This window comes from Elgaria multicarinata, chromosome 3 (assembly GCF_023053635.1).
Source record: "Elgaria multicarinata webbii isolate HBS135686 ecotype San Diego chromosome 3, rElgMul1.1.pri, whole genome shotgun sequence".
Taxonomy (NCBI): domain Eukaryota; kingdom Metazoa; phylum Chordata; class Lepidosauria; order Squamata; family Anguidae; genus Elgaria; species Elgaria multicarinata.
Genome location: NC_086173.1, coordinates 30,541,671 through 30,563,088, shown reverse-complemented (window position 1 = coordinate 30,563,088; position 21,418 = coordinate 30,541,671). Strand labels below are relative to the sequence as shown.

At 43.9% G+C, this 21,418-nt stretch overlaps 2 protein-coding genes and 2 non-coding genes across 5 annotated transcripts; all 4 read left to right on the top strand.

Moving 5' to 3' along the window:
* Window positions 1-2,489: 2,489 nt before the first annotated feature.
* Window positions 2,490-9,903, top strand: ATG101 (autophagy related 101). 2 transcript variants are annotated; one of them, XM_063123146.1, is made up of 3 exons: window positions 2,490-2,545; window positions 5,878-6,134; window positions 8,698-9,903. In XM_063123146.1, the coding sequence occupies exons 2-3, from the start codon at window positions 5,883-5,885 to the stop codon at window positions 9,100-9,102; spliced, it is 657 nt and encodes a 218-aa protein (XP_062979216.1). In that variant the 5' UTR covers window positions 2,490-2,545; window positions 5,878-5,882; the 3' UTR covers window positions 9,103-9,903. The 2 variants fall into 2 exon arrangements, with proteins under 2 accessions (XP_062979216.1, XP_062979215.1); XM_063123145.1 differs by having other exon boundaries at window positions 2,515-2,545; window positions 5,846-6,134.
* Window positions 9,904-13,075: 3,172 nt separating this feature from the next.
* On the top strand, window positions 13,076-20,471 carry ATP5F1B (ATP synthase F1 subunit beta). The gene is made up of 10 exons (XM_063119850.1): window positions 13,076-13,240; window positions 14,675-14,857; window positions 15,589-15,763; window positions 16,766-16,887; window positions 17,181-17,365; window positions 17,887-18,045; window positions 18,759-18,881; window positions 19,121-19,333; window positions 19,545-19,746; window positions 20,239-20,471. The coding sequence occupies exons 1-10, from the start codon at window positions 13,108-13,110 to the stop codon at window positions 20,334-20,336; spliced, it is 1,593 nt and encodes a 530-aa protein (XP_062975920.1). The 5' UTR covers window positions 13,076-13,107; the 3' UTR covers window positions 20,337-20,471.
* On the top strand, window positions 14,907-14,981 carry LOC134397083 (small nucleolar RNA SNORD59). The gene has a single exon (XR_010025351.1). It is a non-coding gene; the product is annotated as a small nucleolar RNA SNORD59 (small nucleolar RNA).
* LOC134397020 (small nucleolar RNA SNORD59) lies at window positions 17,044-17,114 on the top strand. Its single transcript, XR_010025310.1, has one exon. It is a non-coding gene; the product is annotated as a small nucleolar RNA SNORD59 (small nucleolar RNA).
* Window positions 20,472-21,418: the final 947 nt, after the last annotated feature.

The window sequence follows — 21,418 nt, the reverse complement described above, 5'->3', positions numbered from 1 at the left end:
AGTATGGACTGGTTTGATCTTCTTGCAGTCCAAGGCACTCTCAGAATTTTCCTCCAACACCACAGTTCAAAAGCATCTATCTTCCTTCGCTCAGATTTCCTTATGATCCAGCTCTCGCATATATATTACTACCAACATAAAACTCTCACACACAAAAACCCCAGTAGGGTTTTTTTGTTCTGTCTTTATTACCTGTGAAACACCCCAAACTAGTATATAGATAGGATTAATATTATAAATATGCACATATCTTTTAAAAAATGGCTTTTGAGTTAAAGTTGTAACAATAAAATTTATAGTTCTGTGAAATGCCTACAAAATGAGACCTTATAAAATAAAATCCATCCACTATTTAGAGATTCGTGCTTTTGTGAATTTTGATGGCGGAAATCTTGATGACATCATCAAAACTACACCACACACACAGTAGTTACATCATGGAAATTATAGTTTCCAATCAAACCAACTGCATATTTTTCAGTAATTCTGCCACAAAATTACAATTGCTCCCCTACTATGGCCCCTCCCCCACCCAAGTCGCTGTCCACACCTCCTCAATTACATCTCTCTGCTGCATGTAAGATGCTTCCCTTTTCACCTCAGTGGATCACCATTGGTCTGCTGGTATCTCGAATATAGAATCATAGAACAGTAGAGTTGGAAGGGGCCTATAAGGCCATCGAGTCCAACCCCCTGCTCAATATCAGTAGCTGCAAAATGTATATAGCCTTTGTTGACTCAAGAGGTGCAGCTGAACTGTAGAAAACCTACAGAGATGATAATGTATGAATATGCTGGTATAAGTGAAAAATGCCTTCCCATCAAGTTATAACAGGAGTCCAGCAATTGGGGGCGGTGGTTGGGGGAGGGCTTGGCACTCCTGCATTTAAAAAAGGCCACACAGTCAAGCGGCAGCAATGGCCTGGAGGAATGCGGAATCCAGATTTTCTGGTGGTGGCCGGAAGAAAATATGGTGCAGGACAAACGCTTCCCCGCCGCCTCCTTCACCCACCCACAGAACACAACTTCTTCCTTTAGAACTCCCGCTCAGCGGCTCCTCCTGACCTTTGCCCTCTTCCCCCCTCTTCCGGTGACGACACGAATGCGATCGCGCGCAAGAAAGGCGTTTCAAGCCCCGCAGGGGGGACGAATGCGCTTGCGTAATTTCTTCCGCCTTCGACGTTTACACCCGTACGCCAGTTCCTAAAGTGAGGTTGAGCAGGCGGCTGGAGGCAACCTAGGCCCATTGCAATTCGACCCATATTCCGCTCACCCCATCACAGGCGCGAGGTACTTAGTCCCACAAGCACTCTTTTTCATCATGCTGATTGCATCAAGCCGTCCCCAACCTGGTGCCCTCCAGATGTGTTGGACTGCAACTCCCATCGTTCTCGGCCATCATGGGCATTCGCTGGGAATGATAGGAGTTGAAGTCCAACACATTGGAGGGCACCAGGTTGGGGAAAGCTAGCATAGCCATAAACAAGGTGAAGCTACAATGTCCCGTTGGATATTCTTTATAAAGAAGCAGCGCTAACTGCGAGGACTCGGTGGGCTGCAATCCTCATCGAACTCAGCGGGACATCATACCGAGTAAACACAGATTCAGCGCTGATGAGACGCAAAGGACGATAGGTCTCCTTTTGTATCGAAGAAGGGATTTCAGCAAACGCAGCTTTTCTTGCCTCTGCATTACGATCAGGTGAAATTCTTGCTGGACCTGCTGAAATTCCTTTCCTGCATAACTATTAGTGACAGGAGCTACTGACCTCCTTTGCTCCTGCTTTCTGTAGGGAGGAGTTAAAGAACCGATGCTTGCTTTCTGCCGACTGTGTGAGTTCCACCTTGGTAGATTTTTTAAGTTGGGGGAGAAATGAACAGTCGGATTCTATGGGGAACGATGATAGTTGCATCTTGTTTATGCAGATAGTCTCCCAATATATAGGTCATCATTAGATTCCCCGATGGCCCGAACCCCGAGGACAAACAAGCTTTCATAGAAAATAAGCAAATTATAAACTTGAAGTACAAAACAGTTTGTGATTTATTGGTTTACCTGCTCCCCTCCCTATCCCTCTTTTTCTTCCATATCACAGGGACTTTCTTCTTTGAGCAGCGCCTAGTAAATAAAAACAGTCGCGGAGTTTCTGAAATTATTACGTAGCACCACATCGCAGCCTACAGGTGGAAGCAGAGAGCTAAATCGGTTCATTAAACCAGGAAGTTGCAGTCTTATGACGTTTCCTTCCAGCGCTGTGTCTGCGGTTTGTTTTGTTGGAACGTACTAAGAACAGCGGGGGGAAGGAAGGCCAAAGCTTACCCTTAAAATCCCAGAAAGGGGGAATGCCTAAGCATAAATTAAATACAACGAGGACATAACTCATTGTACGGTTACATATATTTAAGAGGATGCGGCTGGAGGAGGAGCATTGGCTCGCTCTAAGATAGAGAATGTCTTTGGAGCTCCCCCCTCCTATTCATCTGTAGTTAGGTTGGTCCAAGGGTTAAGTTGTTCGCCCTGGGAAGCAGCAAGCGGTTGGGGCAGGTGAGTCTCCGATTCTTATTCCCAGAGTAGCGGCGCCCGACCCCTTTGCCCAGTTGGTTACCTTCGTTACCAAGGGTTCTTCTAACCCCCAGTCGAGCGCTGGAGACGGTTAGGGCCATGGCGCCAGAAAAGAGGGGAGGCTTAATCCCCTAAGTGGTTTCCTGGCCTGGAAGTGGCTGAACCCAAACCATGCGCTTCCTGGATAGGGTGACTGTATGAAAAGGAGGGCAGGGCTCCTGTATCTTTAACAGTTGCATAGAAAAGGGAATTTCAGCAGGTGTCATTTGCATATATGGAGAACCTGGTGAAATGTCCTCTTCATCACAACAGTTAAAGATGCAGGAGCTATACTAGGGTGACCAGATTTAAAAGAGGGCAGGACACCTGCAGCTTTAACTGTTGTGATGAAGAGGGAATTTCACCAGGTTCCCCATAGATACAAATGTCACCTCCTGAAATTCCCTTTTCAATACAACTGTTAAAGATACAGGAGCCCTGTCCTCTTTTTCATATGGTCACCCTACTCCTGGAACTGAGTTCAAATGCCACCTCTGCCACGGAGTCACCAGGGTGTTCTTGGCCAATTCGTTTGCCATCTTCCCCATTCTGTAAGATGTGGCTAATGTTGAGTTGCTGCATAGGATTGGCAGGAGGCAAACCTGTTACATTCTTGTTTATAATAGTAGTTACTACTTAAATAGCACTTCAGCTATGAGATTGTGTTTATTGTTTATTATGTTTATACACTATTTCCCCCCCCAAGGAAGTCAAGAATGTATGGTTGTCCTCTACCATTTTATCCTGGGTTGGCATGGTTGGGCATCTGTCAAGGGCCCACACCCCAGTAGGGAGCCTACTGACAAGAATCCCCTGGACCTGATTCTCCTCTTCAGCATTGCAACCTTTTTCATCTGCCACTTGCTGTGGCCCAGACGATGGTGGTGGGGAGAAGAAGATGAAGCAGATGCCATTGCCTATTGGCTCACTGGCTGTCTGGCTGTCAAGCAAGCAAGTGGTAGCTTTGAGGAGGAGGAGTAATGGCAGCTGGCAGTAATGCTGATAAGCAGATAGACTCATTTGAGGATGGGCCCCCCACTGAGAGTGTCTTGCCCAAGGGCCGTTCAAAACCTGGAGCCAGGATTGGTTTTATATTTGCAACAACCCTGTGAGGTTAGGCTGGCGTGAGTGAGGATTTGAACCCATGGCCTGACTAAAAATTTGAACCCAGGTGACATCCCTCATTGTCCACATTGGCTCATTTATATTATCTCAGTTTTTACAACAACCTTGTTGAGGCACTTGGTGTTGTTCCTTAGACTGGTGGATCATAGCCTAGATAGCTAACTTTTGTCCTTCATGGTGCCAATGTCAACTTTTTTATTTGGCTTATGGACATGAGGAAAATGAACAAGTGATGTTTTTCCTCGGATGGAGCTGGAATATTAGGCAATATTTCAACTTAATTTCTGTATATTTAATTGCTGTTAAAGGCACAGGCACTGATATGTAGAGAAACATTTTCCATAATTTTCTGCTGCTAATTTTTCCATGGAAATGTTTTCAATTCTATAAACACATTGTTTCATAAAATTAGTTAGTGGCATAATGAATAGGTACAATATTAGTCAGAGTGGGCAGTTCCAACATTATAATTCTTTTACAGGTGACTCTCCATATGAAGTATGCATGCCTATATAATATAATAAAATGTATAGCTTGGTTAATTGTTTTAGTCCCTGCATCCTCTCCTCTCTCTCCCCTTAATTTAAATAATGAGTTTATCCAATATTTGTCTAATTTATGTCCCAATCATTTCACTGGGTCTACTCTTAAGTAAGACTGTCACGGGATATAAACCAATGTAAGGAAGGATATACTACTGAATTGTCATGTCTTAAAATATTTAGATATTCCAACAAAAACAATAATTTCTACGTCAAGCTTGGAGTTTGTTTGAATCTTGCATTTAAATCAAATTTATGGAGCATTCCTATGCATGTTTTGCCAGAAGTAAGTTGCATTATGTCCAAAGGAGCTCCCACATATTTAGAATTGCATCCCAGGTTAACTTAGTGTATGTTTTTCTTAATTTTTTCAGTTCAAATATTTTTGGCTATCGGAAAATACTGTTTGACATATTTCTAGAGCACATACAATTAAAATGGTGTAATCTTTTAGATATATTGATTAAATATAAATCGTACATGCTAAGTTGGATCCAAGTCAATTTAGGTCATTGGGTGTTGTTACATACTTTTTAAATTAATTGCCCCCCCCCCCCCCCCAGACAACCATATCATTCAGTAGTATCCAATACTGCCACTATGCTCCCACTTCATCGGCTTGGCAAGTGGGACCCACCGCTTGTGCAACAGAAAGCTAGTGGTTCAAACAGAAACCCCTGAAACAAGCAGGAAAGCTTGTTTCCAAATTGGAACAGGTCAGCGGACGTTCCTTCTGCAAGCTCTACTGAACTGCGCTGTTCTGGAAATGAGCATTTTCACTCATTTTGGGTTGCCTTTGGAACCGCTAGTTCCCTGTTGCACTAGAACTAGGAGGAGGCAGGTTTGGGTACTGCCCATTAAGTGCGGCTGCATTAAAAACAAACAAACTTTGCAACCCAATCTCACTTGGAAAACTTTGGTGTTAACATATGCAATAAAATAGAGGGCAGGTCTCTTGTACTTTTAATCACTGAGTAGATTGGGGGATTTCAGGAAATACAGCTTTTCATGTCCTAGTGATGCTGACGTGAGAACTGCAGCACCTTATAAACTTCCCTCTTCTACACAACTATAAAAAGTACAGAAACTCTGTCTTCCGTCGGATAGTTCTTCCTAGGAGATTTCTTCCCATAAGAGTCTTGCCTCACATGACTGCCCAGGCCAGTTCTGGGAGGATGGTATGCAGAAGTTCAAGTATTTCTTTATTTGGCATATTTTAATTTGTGTCTGAGAAATGCTTTATACTTGTTTTAATTCTACTGTCTCTGCTCTTAGGCTTTGCTACAGAACAGCTTAGTCATGTTAAATAAAATTGCAGGGTATTTCTTGTGCTACCTCTAAAATATACAATAAAGAAAGGAAAAGAGATGAGGGTGGAGGAAAATCAAACTTACAGTGCATGTCTACTCAGAAATAAGCCTCGTGGGTTCAGTGGGACATAGTCTCAAGAAAATGTGTGTAGGATTGCTGCCTTAGGCATCAGTTCTTAAAGTTACGAAGTTCTTACTACAACCAGCTGGGATGTCCTCCATAGACATTGCCATTCTCTCTTTTGCTTGCACTCTTGTTTTATTAGAGGGCAACTTACTTATTTTCCCTTGCAAAAAGCCAAGATGAACTGTCGTTCGGAGGTGCTGGAGATATCGGTCGAGGGTCGCCAAATTGAAGAGGCCATGCTAGCTGTTTTGCACACCATACTGCTCCATCGCAGCACGGGAAAGTTCCATTACAAGAAGGAAGGGACCTACTCGATTGGGACAGTTGGCACACAAGATGTTGACTGTGACTTCATTGATTTCACCTACGTCAGGGTCACTTCAGACGAGCTCGATCGTGCATTGAAAAAGGCTGTTGGGGAATTCAAGGTAAAGCTTACTGTTGCTGTATTTATTTCATTACTTTTTGTTGCAACTATGCTGCTTCTTTATGCTGGTCACAGAAATAGTTCAGAAACTTCCACTTACAAATCTCAAATAGTGTCTATAAGATTACAGTCTCAGTGACTGGAGTGGAGGGCATATTTTGCCCTGCCACAGTGTTGTTCCCTAGTGCAGTATTTTTTGCCATATGCATGAATGTCAACCATTCACTTATATGAGTGAAACTAGAGGGATCTACTTGGATCAGGATTAGCTAGTGAAGACCCACTCACAAAGCCTGCTTCTTTCTGCATAACCAATGGCTGGTCGGCCACTGTGTGAACAGAGTGCTGGACTAGATGGACCCTTGGTCAGATCCGGCAGGGCACTTCTTATGTTCTTAACCCTTTCTTGGGTTCAGTTACTTGGTCATGCCAGAGTTGGGAACTGACTTTTATATAGTTACATAGATACTACAGCCTTCATCTAGAAAATAAAGCTTTGCCCTCCCCAGCCATTGCTCAACAATTGTGACTGTTTTGGACCATCCTGGCCCCATCACTACCCTCTTGGAGCTGGATGACCTCTCGTGTCTTGCACAAGTGACATAGTTATCCCAGGAATGTGCCAGAAGCATAACAAGCAGCCTTTGAAAGACCTATATACTGGTGAATTTGCTGAAGATAACCAATCCTATCGTGTTTCTTTATGTAAACTGGGATTGGTTACTGTTTAATTGTTATTCCCCTGGGTTGTTGTTGAAGATGCTATTTCCCAGTCTGTATAGCAATATGCTTTACACATCTAAACAAGTGTTCTGTAATATTGCATGGTTTAGCTATAGTCATTCCTAGACTGTGGCTAAGTTGAGACAACACATTTCTCAGTGTTGGTTTTAGAACTCCACAGTGGAGTTTTTACACCACCGTTGAGAAATGTGTTGTCTGGAGGGAAGACTTGAATCCCACGGTAGAGGTTATTTTTAGAAAACATTGCACGCTGAATATCCACGCTGTGCAGAGGAGAGTTCCTGCACAACTGATGTGTTGTGTGGAGGGCTCCATGGAGTTTCCCGTTGCATTGAGTGGACTTTTCTCCCTGGCTACAGAGTTCTCCGGCAAGAGCAGCGAAAGGAGTGAGAGCCACTGGGGTTGGGTTTTTTTTTTCCAGCAATGCCTGATGGGATACCATTGGGAGGACTGGAGGAAGAGAGAGAGGGCGGAGGAACTGTCAAACCTCATGTTGCCTTTTACTCAACTCCATGGAAGCCCACAGTCACACAACGGTGGAGTTAGAACATATTGTGTGGGGAGTACCCCCTACAAACTCAACTGTTGAGTGGAATTTTCCCACTGTGTAGAGAAACGTGTTGTCTGAACTGAGCCTGTTTGTTTGTAAAACCCCTATCATAAGTTGTTGTGGTACAGTTCCCAGTGATTCACATCTTGCTCATAAGCTCAGATCTTCTGCTGAGATCCTTCTTCAGGTGCCCTTTTCAGAGGTAGGGGTTGTGACAACAAAGGACAAGGGGGCCTTAGCAGTGACCTTCCAACCTGCTGCCCATGTTATAATCTCCTTGGCTCCATACAAAAACATTTTTGTTTACCCAGGTATTTTAATTTATGGATGTATTATTAATAGGTTTAGCTGTTTTCATATTGTTGTGATCTTTGATTGTTATATTGCCCTGAAATTCTAAATAGAATGAAGGGCAGTGTAAAATGGTTAAAATAAATAAATAGCAAATTTCTAAGATAAGTTGAAGGCATGTTTTTAATTAGAAGGATTTAGGACACAAAACATCTCTCTCTCCCCTTTTGGAAGCATAAAATATTAAGTGTTCATTGAAATAGGTTTAGAATTGTGCAATAAAAACCACGTGTACTGAGTTGGATCCAGACTTAGTCATGCTTAGAATGGGCCCATTCAAATTGTTGAGACTTAATTTAGTAATGACAAAGTTAAATCTGATTTATTTCAATATGTCTACTCTAAGTATGGATCCAACTCCCTGCAATTTAAGTGGTGATCCTATCCACACTTACCTAGAGGGAAGTCCCATCAAACTCAATGGGATTTACTTTTGAGAAGACCTTTGTAAGATTGCATGGCTAATGTACTTAATTTAGAAATGTTTTTATTTTTTATTTTTACAATTTTCTGGTTATTATCACTGGAACCTTTAAATATGGAACGGGGCAGTAGATGAGAAAGAAAAATAGATGCCAGGCACAGTGCAGGACAATAGCCATGTGGGGTTAAAAGGCAGGGATTAGGGTTCATGGAGAAAGATTGAATGTTGTATGGTGTGAAGGTATCCCGCCCATTAATGACTGGAATTGCAGTCAAATGCTTTTAGCAAATATTATTTTAAACAGTTCTCCGAGCTAAAATTTTGCTTAATTTTTAAAGTTGTCAGATCGTATGTGATTTTGGCTACATAGCTATCTAGCTACTTTGGTTGCACAGCATCATTCTTGGTAGGGGGATCGCTGATTTCTATGTGTCAGAAGGGCAGCTTGGGGGAATCAGTCATGTAAAATGCTCATTGGTGCTTCTGTTTTCCCAGGATGCACTGCGGAACTCGGGCAATGATGGGATGGGCCAGATCTCTCTGGAGTTCTACCAGAAGAAGAAATCACGGTGGCCCTTCTCAGATGAGTGCATTCCCTGGGAAGTGTGGATGGTCAAAGTGAACGTGGTGAGCCTGGCTAATGAACAGGAACGGCAGATCTGCCGTGAGAAAGTGGGCGAGAAACTCTGTGAAAAGATCATCAACATCGTGGAAGTGATGAATCGACACGAGTACCTCCCCAAGATGCCCACCCAGTCTGAGGTGGACAATGTCTTTGATACGGGGCTGCGGGATGTGCAGCCTTACCTGTACAAGATTTCTTACCAGATCACTGACTCACTTGGAACCTCGGTCACTACCACCATGCGACGCCTCATCAAGGACACCCTGGCACTCTGATGTCCATAGGGACTGTGGACCTGACGTCACTGGAAGGCATCGTGAGTGACGGGCTTCTGCCTTCACTAAGCCCCAAATCTATCCGGGAGTCTTGACATCCAGATGCCCCGTTCTAATTCATTAACTCCCAAACCCCTTCAGGGCAAGGATGGAACTAGCTTTGGACACCAGTTCACTAGATCCCAGCTTCTCTCACTTGCAATACGGAATGGACAGCAGGAGGCCTCCCTCAGTCCCTTTTCCCATTAGCATTAGCTCTATTAGATGAACTGCAGTGTATCTCTCTGTGGGAGAAAATGGTGTGCATGTTTCATTAATATTTTCCTGATGTTGCCATGTGGTAAGTCCAAGCTTGGTGCTTTCCATGAGCCCTAAAATTGTATTTAGACCAGATGCCTTGATTTCTTAATAGTGGGATCTTTTGCAAATCTGCCAGGGCTGGGGTTACTTCCCTTGGCAAAATGGGTGCCTTCCTGATAATCTACTTGTTATCCATAGTTCACCTCCGGCTTTAGAATAATTGAATTTGATTACAAGACCCCTATCCTTCTGTGCATGACTTCCAGGGCAGCAGCGTGTAAAGGGCACAGTGCCCATGTTTTTGTTGAGAGACCGGGTTGCAAAAAGGAGCTATTCCAGCCCTCATCAAGGACACAGTTCCTTTCTTGGTAGAGTTTGGAAGTCAGAAGCTTGCATTTCTAGAAATGGTAAAGATCCTCTAAGTCTTGTATATATTTTTCCAATGTAATGTTATGTGTATAAAAAATACCCTGAGAATTAAAAAAGAAAGGAAAAAGCAAATCTGTGTTATAACTTTATACAGTAGGAAAGTAGCTTTCAGAAAGCATATCCAGAAAAAAAAGGATTCTTACAAGTAGTTAAACCTCTGTCAAACTGGTTTACATGCATTTAAACCAGTTACAGCTGCATTGCCTGCAGTTCTGCAGAACTGACACCTGCGAAAGCATCTGCGAGTGTGGACTTGAACTGATGAGATCTCACCCATTATGTTCACTCAGTGAGTTTGAACCAGTCACTGCCGAGCTTACTTTATGGGGTTGCGAAGATAAAAAGGGGGAGAGCGGAACCAATGTGTGCCACCCTGAGGTCCTTGGAGGAAGGATGGGATAGAAATGCAATAGACAAATTGATAAATGATTATAATCTCCAGTTGAGGAAAGGAAAAAACACCTGCTTGACACTTGAATAATCAACTTGCAAATACGTTAAGGGGTAGTCTGTCTTCTAATCTGATCAAGATACAGATGTAGTTAAAAACGTTGTAAAGAAGTGAGGGCTTCAGAAAGCATCCTGCTAACGAATGCTTGTGCATCTATCTAGAAGCCTGTCCCTCATGGCACCATTGTACTGGGTGGGGTGGGGTGGGAGGAGGGGAAGACTAGTTTATTGGGTTCACAACTTCTCTTCTGGCTTTTAAGATCATGTGCTGCAAAGTGTGCCTGAAGTACTCCTTCAAAAATTAAGTCACCACAGTGGTTACCAGCTATTTGCCTATGGGTGTCAATTTCATTTGGGTGCTTCGTTAAAATATATGGACTGTGTGTATATATTAGTGTTGAATCTTTTTTTTTCTTTTTATTGGTGGTGTGAACAGTACCATTCCTGAACTCTATTTGGGAAAGGGGGAGGATAGGATTCCAGGAGGCAATGGGTGCTTCCAGACAAGGCTAGTATTGGGCAATTGCCCTACCTCATTCATGGAATCTTGCCGGAGGTGGTGGTAGGGGCTTCCAGATGTCATCTTCCATTTGTGACCCTTCTGTGTGTTCCCATTTACTTCCATCTTTTTTCTTACCACAAAAAAAATAATAAAAAAAAATTAGGGGTCAAACATGGAAAAGCTGTACAGTGGCTTTTGATTAGCAGTGCCAGCTGTTTGTCTCAAGGAACCATCTACTACAGGACTAGGCAATCTGATGCCCTTCAGATGTTTTGGACTATACCTCTGATAATTCCCAACTATTGTCCATGCTGGCTGGGGCTGCCAGGTTGCCTATCCCTAATCTATTATCTGGGCTATAATGCTGTTTCAAATATGACTGCCCAATATTCACAAAGCGGATCACTCAACTGTGTCTATGTGCATGGGTTTGAGTCTGAGTATCAACTGCGTGTACTTGCATGGGTTTGAGTTTGAGTGTAAGACCTGCTTCGCACATAAAGACTGCTCATGTGTTAAACAACCCATGAGCTGTTTAATGCAACAATAAACTGTGGTTAACCACTAGGTTGTTTAGCCCATAAACCCAGCAGTCCCAAGTTTGGGGAACGTACCTATAAAAGAACTGCTTGTGGGTTGCTGATTAAAAACAGAAGTGGCAAGCATGCAGTGCACCTGCTCTCTCCCACTCTTCCTCAACAGTCCATGGACTATTTAACCCATGGGCTATCATGTTGCGTGAACTGACCCTGTGACTAAAGTGAGCCTCATCCAAAAGCCCTAAAAATATGTATAGACATGTGTTTAGGGATATTTTACTACCCCAAGCCATTTTCCAATGTGTCCTGGGGTGGTAAGATGCTCCACAATCTCAGATGTACCTTTGGTGCCATAAGGAGTGTGTTTTAAACTCAAAATATTAAATATTAGAGAAGTATCATAAGCTGTCCAGGTATAACTTTTATTACTAAAACTACTTTTTGGGGGGTTGTTTTTCTGTCCTCATTACAATGCTGTCTCTGGTGAATTAAATGTTCCCCCAATGAAATCCCATGGCTTGTGCCAACCTATTGATACCAAGTACATCCCAGTATGTTGCTTGTCTTTAGGCTCTAAAGACACCCCAAAGGCAAAGTCTATAGATTACTGGGATATTTTATGCTCCAGGCATGTTTTTGTTTCCAGAAAGAGAAGGGTAAATAGTAAGTGGCTGAAATTTGGGGACAGTATGCAATATCATTTGTAGGTCTAATTATATGCAAATTCTGCAATGTAGCACTTTCTGTAATTTCTCACCCTGCCTCATTGGATGAGGGTTCAGAAAAACAAAAGTTTTTAAAAAATTGAAGGATCCCTGGTATGCATAATCATACATGGAAATACATGATAAAATTCAAAACACAATCAGACTAAATAACAAGTCCGGTCCTAAAGGGTTTGCTTCCTCCCACGTATGACTGCAGTTATGCACTGTCCTATTCATGTTTACTTAGAAGCAAATTTTTGATGTAACCTATAGCCCAAAACTACGTAAAGTCAATGATTTTAGGCTGCAATCCTATGCACAGTTATCGGGGAATATAAACTTAATTCTGCCTAAACATGCATAAGATTACCCTGTATTAAACCCATTCAAATCAATGGATTTAAGCATGGTTAACTGCATAGGCTCATAGCTCCCCCCCCTTCCCCCCCCCTTCTTTTTTGACAGAAAAACGTGCATTGGGTCGAACTTGATTTTTATAGTGAAATCTGGAATTAGCATTCCCGTTGCAAATTCCAAGCTCTCTCCATCGTATGCCCACGCGACCTACGGAAACGCTGACAAGTTCCCATTTACAACAAGGACAAATCTAGGACACGTGCTCCATCCCGTCTCTTTGGTCCGCACGGCGCCCTTAAAAATTACAACCGCCTCTTTTCCTACTCATTGACCAATCCTATCTATGGAGGCGGGACTTTTAAAATTCCATCTAGTTAGCACGCAGGATTTTCGTGATGGGCGTCACCTTCATCCAGTATCAGAGTCCCTTAGTGGTGAAGAGCAGGTACCGGGCTCAATAGACGAACGCTTTAGTACTTCGCAGGTTGTGTGCGTCCCATAGTTCCGCCCCTTTAAGCCTGAGCGACGCACAGAGAGGCATGAGCCCTTTCCAATCAGCGAGTTCTCCCTCACATGAGTGACAAGGGAAGTTCATCCAACCGGCTTTAGAAGGACGACCACTCCCGGCCAATAGCGGCTTCAAGCCGTACAATCCCGCCCTTCAGCAGGAGCTGATCAAGGTTGGCGGCAGCTCTGCTCTTTCAGTCAGCCGGTGGCCGCCATGTTGGGGTTTGCGGGTCGCTGCTGCGCCTCTTCGGCCGCCTCCCTGCTGCGCGGGGTGCGGAGCGCCCCGAGTCCGCTCCAGGACCTACTGCAGCTCCGAGGGGGTGTTGGTGCAGCTGCCGCTGAGGCCCGTAAGTGAGGGGCGTGGAAAGCAGAGCCCCTGAGGGCGGGGTCACCTTGGGGCCTAGTAGCGCGAATGGAGACCGGGATGGTCTCGGCCTAAGTAAAGCCGCCCGAAGTATCCTTCGCAAGGATCCCTGTTCGCTAGGGCGCCACCCCCCATCCCTCGGTTATTGGGTCAAGGGCTGAGCGCCCCCCCCCCAAAAAAAATTGGTCTTATCCTGTGTTGCGGTGTGCGTGTGCTATTTCACCCATTGCTTCGAAGAAGAGTGGTCGTTTTCCAGGAAGCAGCTCCTACCCTTGGGTCGCCATCAGTCAAACGTCGGGGTCTGGGTGGGGAGGGAGAGCCAGCATTTTGGGCCCCGGTGTTGCGGCATGGCCGCGGAGGGCTGCCATGTCACGCGCCGCGCGGCTGGCGAGGCTCACTTCGGTGCTCCAGGAGAAGCGGCGGCGGCAGCTGTCCGCTTTTCCTGAGGACACGAGACGAGGCTCTGCGTCCCCGTTTGTGACATGGCGGCGGTGGGCCTTCAAGAAAAGGCTCTGCAGGGAGTCCAGCGCGGTCAGGAACGTGGGGCCGGATATCCCCTGGCTCTTTCGGCCAAGCAGACCAGTGCATGGAGAGAAATCAAAACTACTAAGGTACAGAAAGCAGGTTTAATGAGAACTCGTGCTTGAACACTGGTGTATGGATTTTAAAGGATAGAAATCCTTGACCTGGAGGGTGTTATAAAGATAGGGTGCCCTGCTGGGACTACAACTCCCAGCAGGCCTCAGCTAGCACGACTGGCTGGAGCATGCTGGGAGTTGTGGACCATCAGTCTGTTAGAGGACACCAGACTAGTAAAGGCTGGGGTAGGACTTCTGTCTGTATGAATGAGTTGTTCTTGGTAGGAGAGCAGATATATGGCTCAGTAAACTGCAGTGGCTCTCATACTGTGGAAGCTTATTAGTGGGGTTTGTTAAGAATATCAATAGTGGTAGAGAAGCTTCCCTTAAAAGAGAGCTTGTCCACCATTACTGATCTTTCCGTAAGTTCACAAGGTTTGCTTCCTCTGCAAACCTTTTGAATGAATGCAGTGACAGGGTAAGGGTCGCACACCCAGGGAGAATGTGTGCGCGACCCTCATCAAATTCCATATCCTGGGGGGGATGACGCTTGCTCTCTGCTTAGCAGCAATCTACTCTCTGTGCTGATCTCTGTATCATTGAGCAGTTTTGCCTGTGAAGTCTCCCATATTGATAACCTCAAGGTGTTGTGAATGAAGGTCACAAACTGAATCTCTACCTTGAAGTTTTCTAGGACAAAAGGGTGGGTATTTTAACGTCCACTCTCCTGGAGTATCTGCTTGTGTTGTAGGTTGTTGGGGATGGAGTGAATATATTCTTTGATTAGCATCTTCCCCCCCCCCTTTTTTTTTTTTTAATGGCTGTCCTTTATTCTTTAGGCCGGAACTATGCTGTACAGGCCGCTCCTGCAGCCAAAGCTGGCACTTCTACTGGGCGCATCGTGGCAGTCATTGGCGCCGTTGTGGATGTCCAGTTTGATGAGGACCTTCCACCAATCCTCAATGCTCTTGAGGTGCAAGGCAGAGACACACGTTTGGTGTTGGAGGTGGCACAGCATTTAGGTAAGCGTTACTAGTATACTTGGTTTCTTTGCAGTTATGTTTAACTCTTCCTTCCTTGATGATCACTAAAAGATGACTTTCGTTCTTCTGAGCTTGCTGAAGCCATATTTATGATCTGAGAAGGAAATTTAAATGAACTCACCAGAAGGCCATTGGACACAAAGCCATGTGGCCAGCATTATTGATCAGTGTTGTGGCCCAGTTCTAGCTGGTTAGCAGTCTCCAACTTACTATGTTTGACTTTCAGGTGAATGCAAGAGATTCTGATGACATTGGCATTTGTGATCTGATGTTCCTTGATAAAGAGTAGCTTATCCCTCTGGAATTGTCAAATCCAGAGACTTGGGATGTGACAAATTTTTGCCTGTCTGTTGCTGAAGCCTTGACCTTGGCATCCTGTACTAATGAGTTTCCAGTCTACAACTATTTGTGATAAAATGAGTCTTTACTGAAGTGCTGATGTTTAGCCACACAGCTATTATAAGATTTGGTAGGTGGTAATTCTTGGTCTCTGAACATTAGGAGTCAGAAAGTACATAGTTTGTGCAGAAGTTTTGGGCAAACTTCGTGTCATTTTTCTTGAATAAAAATTGGATTTCCTTTCATACTTTACAATTGGGAATGAATGCAGAGGGGGAAATGACTTCTCTGAACCCTGATATACATTTCCATGGTCCAGACACCGGCTTAGCAGGAAAGTCATTTTCTGTACTGTTTATCTTCTGTTGTAGGTGAGAATACTGTTCGTACCATTGCTATGGATGGTACTGAAGGCTTGGTGAGAGGTCAGAAAGTTTTGGATTCTGGTGCACCCATCAGAATTCCTGTAGGACCAGAGACCTTGGGCAGAATCATGAATGTAATTGGAGAGCCAATAGATGAAAGAGGCCCAATAACAACCAAACAGTAAGTGTGAATCTGAGGGATAAATGATAAGGCAACTGTTGTTTATAGATGGAGGTCAAAAACAGATACCTTCAATATCAGAGAGCCTTGAGTTTTGTTTTGTTTTTTGTTTTTTGGCGGTCTTAATGTTTGACTGCTACATTTAGATTGCAGAGCCCTTGCAAAGTTTCTAAGGGTTTATGGCAGCAGAAAGCTTTTGACTGCTACAAATACTTCCATGGAGTTTTATCCAGTTGGTGTCCCTCTACTGATGGAAGGCAGTTTGATCTCGAGACAGCTTCTGTTAGCAGAATGAGAAGAGGCAATTTTTGGCAATTTCTGCTCCTTTTGCCAATTCTTACCCTATTCTGAAGCATCCTCCAGCCCTGTGGAGCAGATTTGGAGAGGAAGGGGGATTGCAAAAAATAATAATAATCATTTTCGTTCACATTCTGTTGATAGAAGTCTCTGCTGGATCAATGAGCCTTCCATTAGCAGAACGCCAATTAAGTACAATCAGTTAATATTTTTCAGTCTTGCAGCTCTTTGTGTTTTGAAGAGCGCTTCTGCTGATGAAGCCCTAAAGAAATGCAGTGTTAAATTCTAAACTGTATATAGCAAATTAATTTAAGTGCTCTGTTCAAGTGCACATAAACTAGTTTTTCTAGAATATGAAAAGTAACTTGGTCTAAAATCAAAGTAATTCTGTTCAAAATATGTGATTAAATATTTCATTTTGGTTCAGAGAACCTAGTATATAAATAATATCTGCTCCAGCCATTACCTTCACTACTCTAGCATTATAGGATATCTCAATCATTTCAGTTTCAAGCTTACCTCTGCATTTATTATCAATTAATGCTGTTAAACTGATAGGTCTAGCAATCATAAGGTACATAAAAGGAGCCATGATGTTGCCCATCCTGGAAACAGTGTTACATTGAACAGGTTGGGCTCAATTATGTGTAAGCACTATGTGATGGGGTATGAGTTACTTAACAGGAAGTCAACTATCTCTTGCAGGTTTGCTGCTATTCATGCTGAAGCACCAGAGTTTGTTGAAATGAGCGTTGAACAGGAAATCCTTGTCACTGGCATTAAAGTTGTAGACCTCCTTGCACCTTATGCCAAAGGTGGTAAAATTGGTAAGTTATCTAAGATGTTCCATGTGGAATAGGTCCTACCTTGGGGGTAGGGGGTTAACAACATGGATGTCTGAAACTTCCCTGCTGGCAACTTGGCATCTGGTTCATTGTCAGTCAGAATGTTTATATACTGCTGACATGGTGTTAGCTTTGTTTCCTTCACTGATGAGTAAACTCATGACTTTCGTTCTTCTGAGATTGCTGAAGCAGCTCTGTTTCTGAGAAGGAATGGGATCGTGCTAGGGGGAGTATATAGGGGAAGCTTGAGGTACTAAACAAGCTTTCTTTCCCAGGACTCTTCGGCGGTGCTGGTGTAGGCAAGACTGTATTGATCATGGAGCTGATCAATAACGTTGCCAAAGCCCATGGTGGCTACTCGGTGTTTGCTGGTGTTGGTGAAAGAACCCGTGAAGGAAATGATTTGTACCATGAAATGATTGAATCTGGGGTCATCAACTTGAAAGATACCACATCCAAGGTGAGTAGAATAGTCAGGCTACCCAGGTGGGAAAAAACTGTTTCAAGGCCCAAAAAATACAATCTCCGTTGGTGTAATCTATCATCTTCAAAGCTGGAACATTGTACCTTGTACCAGAAAGTGGTTAGTCTGCTTCAGGCTTGGAAATGTAGAATACTGAGTCTCAGGTCTTGATTTCTGGACAAACAAGGATAGTAAATATGCACAATTACTAAAGTCAAGGCAGGGACTGTGCTCACTTTTATACAGTGTGTAGATATTGCCGGACCATAGCCCCATGAAAGACTGATACAGGTAAATAGAGTAAGCAAGTGGAGAAAGGGGATGGACTGTCTTCCTTCTGAAGTTTGTGGGTTGTGCTCTGGAAATAAGCTGGAGTCATTGGGAACTGTAAGAAACAGAATAGACCATTTCTGTATGCATCCAATAATGTACTAACTTGGTATGATCAAGCTGGGAACCTGCAGTCACATAGAATAATTCTCCGCATCGCTAACTATGTGAAATCTCTTATCCTTCAGGTCGCACTGGTTTATGGACAGATGAATGAGCCACCTGGTGCTCGTGCCAGAGTTGCTCTAACTGGATTAACCGTGGCTGAATATTTCAGAGACCAAGAGGGTCAGGATGTACTCCTCTTCATTGACAACATCTTCCGTTTCACACAGGCTGGATCTGAGGTAAGCTTTTGTGGGGTGGGGGTGGGGCGATTCCATTCTTTATTGGGACAAAAGGGGCTAATTATTTAAAACTATATGTTTAAAAGCCTCCGGTTGCACTTACATTGCCCCTTCTGAATGTTATACTAAATTAAGAGAGGAGATTCAGCAGGGCTTTTTTGGTTAGCTGACGTTATCTCTGTAGTTATTGAAAAGATTGCTAAGGGATTTTTTTTTCTGTTGCAGTTAAATTGATAACCCAGTTAACAAGTTCGTGATTTGTCTGATGTTCATGGCATAGTGTTCAGTATGTCTGTGTATATGTTTGTATATCCTGTATTCTCAGTCTGGACCTTAATAAACAGATGTCATTGGAGGTAAGCTTTGGTGTGATAAGTTGTCCTCTGCTACAAGATTAAACTTCTACTCTGATTTCACTAGACTAGCATCGTTCTAAAATTCTGACCCAGCAATTTCAGATTGGAGTCTACTACCTGGAAGGGTTCTCTGTTTGTTCATAGTAGTTGTAAGATGCAGGGCTGCAGAATGTACGGCCCAGCAGAAATATGTGGAAGAAAATCAGTTAGTTATCCTTATCACTGGACCAGTCCCTGTGATTTTTGCATTAATTGTATAAGACTTCTGCTTTACAGACAAGTAAGGGAAGGATCCTGTGCTTCTCAACTGTATTAGATTTGAAGGACTACAAAGGTAATTTATTGCTTCTCTTCCAGGTGTCTGCCTTGCTGGGCAGAATCCCCTCAGCTGTGGGGTACCAGCCTACTCTAGCAACTGATATGGGTACCATGCAGGAGAGAATTACAACAACTCGCAAGGGCTCTATCACCTCTGTGCAGGTAACAAATATTAATGCTGTTATAAAAAGGGAAGTGTTAAATTGTCCACAAAGCTGTATACGGGCTTTGTTGGTAGCTCACTTGTGAAACAAAGGTGAACTGCTATCTATATCTCCATCTTGATCCAATCTGGCAGTTACCTTTCATTATAAATGGCTGTTCAAAGCTGCTAATTGATAGCATTAAAGCTGTTTTTATGCTTAAGCTGTCTCTGTAATAAGTCTGCTCTCTCTCCCCAGGCCATCTATGTACCAGCTGATGACTTGACTGATCCAGCCCCTGCAACCACATTTGCTCACTTGGATGCCACCACTGTGCTGTCTCGTGCCATTGCTGAACTGGGCATTTACCCAGCTGTGGACCCTCTAGACTCAACCTCACGTATCATGGATCCTAATATTGTGGGGCAGGAACATTATGATGTGGCCCGTGGGGTGCAAAAAATTTTGCAGGTGAGGAATCGGTGGGTTAGGTACAGAATGTAATGGAGAAATCCCTACTTAATATATATGCAAAAATCCCTACACGCATTTTCTAGCAAGAAACATTTACCATCTGACCTTCCTAGGTACTAGCAGTGGCTATAAAAGAGTGTGTGTGTGACTTCCTCTGCTGCAGAGTGCCTAGACTGTCTCTACTGACATGCATGTTTTGTTTTTCTAGGACTACAAGTCCCTCCAGGACATCATTGCTATTTTGGGTATGGATGAGTTGTCTGAAGAGGATAAGCTGACAGTGGCCCGTGCCCGTAAGATTCAGAGATTTCTATCCCAGCCCTTTCAAGTGGCTGAAGTCTTCACTGGCCATGCAGGCAAGCTCGTACCCTTGAAGGAAACCATCAAGGGCTTCCAACAGATCCTTGTAGGTAAGAATGCCCTGATAATCCCCTAAAGGCACCACTGGCTTGCCTTTGGAACACTTCAAAGGTTTCTCAGCTCCTAGGTACCACCCTGTCTAGTAAGATGTTCGTACCTTTCCACTCTTTCAAGCACAGCACATCTGCATCCCTGACACCTAATTGAATTAATACAGACTACTATTTTACCCAAGAGGTAACACATGGTAAAGATCAGCCAGATGCCCTAATGTTTTTTCACACCTGCACCCAAATCCAAGGAAGCATGGGTATGGTAGAGATAAATGACCCTTTACAGTGGGCTTACAAGCAGTTGCAGGCACACTATAGTAAGTTGCTGCTTCTGTCCTCTGGAGTGAAACCAAGAAAAGAAGCAAGAGACACCCCATTAGCAGCATGCAGTGCTGCTCATATACAAATGTGCCAATCTGCTACTCTTCTTGATCAATGCCAGCTAATTCCATTGTCTAATTTGCGGTGTATCTTGGTTCTCAATTGCAGGAGAGTACGACCACCTTCCAGAGCAGGCTTTCTACATGGTCGGGCCCATTGAGGAGGCTGTGGCAAAGGCTGAGAAGCTAGCTGAAGAGCATTCATGAGGTTGTTGAGGCAAAACTGGTTTGCTATCCAATCTCCAATGGTTCATATTGTCCAGATTCCCAGATGGGAAGTTGTGTAACATGTCGGCAAAGTATTTAAACATTTCCAATAAAATATCTGGTGAGATCGGAGAAGTGGCTTGTGTCTTTTTCAGGGGACAGGGTGAGGAAGAGCAGCATATCTGCCATAGCTTGTGGTAGGTGGACTGTTGCTTGCCTGGTTGGCTGGCTGCCATTCCAAGAGTAAGAAGTTCTTGCTGGCCAGTGGTGGAAACCAGTGCTGTGCCTTTGGACCCAAATGAGGTGGTGTGTCCACATGCCTTGCAGAGGGAATTGCTCTTAACTGAATTGATACAGAAAATCCTGCTACATTATAGAAAGGAAAGTTCAAGAGCTTACTCTTGCTTCTTCCTCCTCATCTGGTGCTAATCACTTCTAAATAGGACAAAGGGCAGTAGTCATCTTTAACAATATTAACATGCTGTCCTGCAGCCAGCCACATGTCTGCAACCTCAGGTTCATTAGAGTAGGCCAAAAATGCCTCTACAACCTTTCTGCGCTCTGAATATCCTTTTTAATAAGGTAGATGAATTAAGTTTGAATCTTGGTGTCCCTAAATGTGCATTTTGAGTTATCTGCAGTTCTGTATGAGCAAAGATGGTGCCTCAAGCATACAAAAGGTGCATTCAGATTCTGCTTAAGCAAGAGTTGGCCAAACAACAACAAAAACTGGCACTTCCTGTAACACAGCTGAGATGGGTTCAACTCGAGCTCTGACCATGCGGTCATAGAATCAGAATAGCAGAGTTGGAAGGGGCCTACAAGGCCATCGGGTCCAACCCCCTGCTCAATGCAGGAATCCACCCTAAAGCATCCCTGACAGATGGTTGTCCAGCTGCCTCTTGAAGGCCTCTAGTGTGGGAGAGCCCACAACCTCACCAGGCAACTGATTCCATTGTCGTACTGCTCTAACAGGAAGTTTTTCCTGATGTCCAGCTGGAATCTGGCTTCCTTTAACTTGAGCCCGTTATTCCGTGTCCTGCACTCTGGGAGGATCGAGAAGAGATCCTGGCCCTCCTCTG

Excerpts from the sequence above, each read along its gene's own strand:
- ATG101 (XM_063123146.1), top strand. The coding sequence starts at position 5,883 with ATGAACTGTCGTTCGGAGGTGCTGGAGATATCGGTCGAGGGTCGCCAA. Across the intron at positions 6,135-8,697 it reads AGGCTGTTGGGGAATTCAAG|GATGCACTGCGGAACTCGGG; the intron begins GTAAAGCTTACT and ends CTGTTTTCCCAG.
- ATP5F1B (XM_063119850.1), top strand. The coding sequence starts at position 13,108 with ATGTTGGGGTTTGCGGGTCGCTGCTGCGCCTCTTCGGCCGCCTCCCTG. Across the intron at positions 14,858-15,588 it reads GGAGGTGGCACAGCATTTAG|GTGAGAATACTGTTCGTACC; the intron begins GTAAGCGTTACT and ends CTTCTGTTGTAG. Across the intron at positions 16,888-17,180 it reads TGCCAAAGGTGGTAAAATTG|GACTCTTCGGCGGTGCTGGT; the intron begins GTAAGTTATCTA and ends TTTCTTTCCCAG.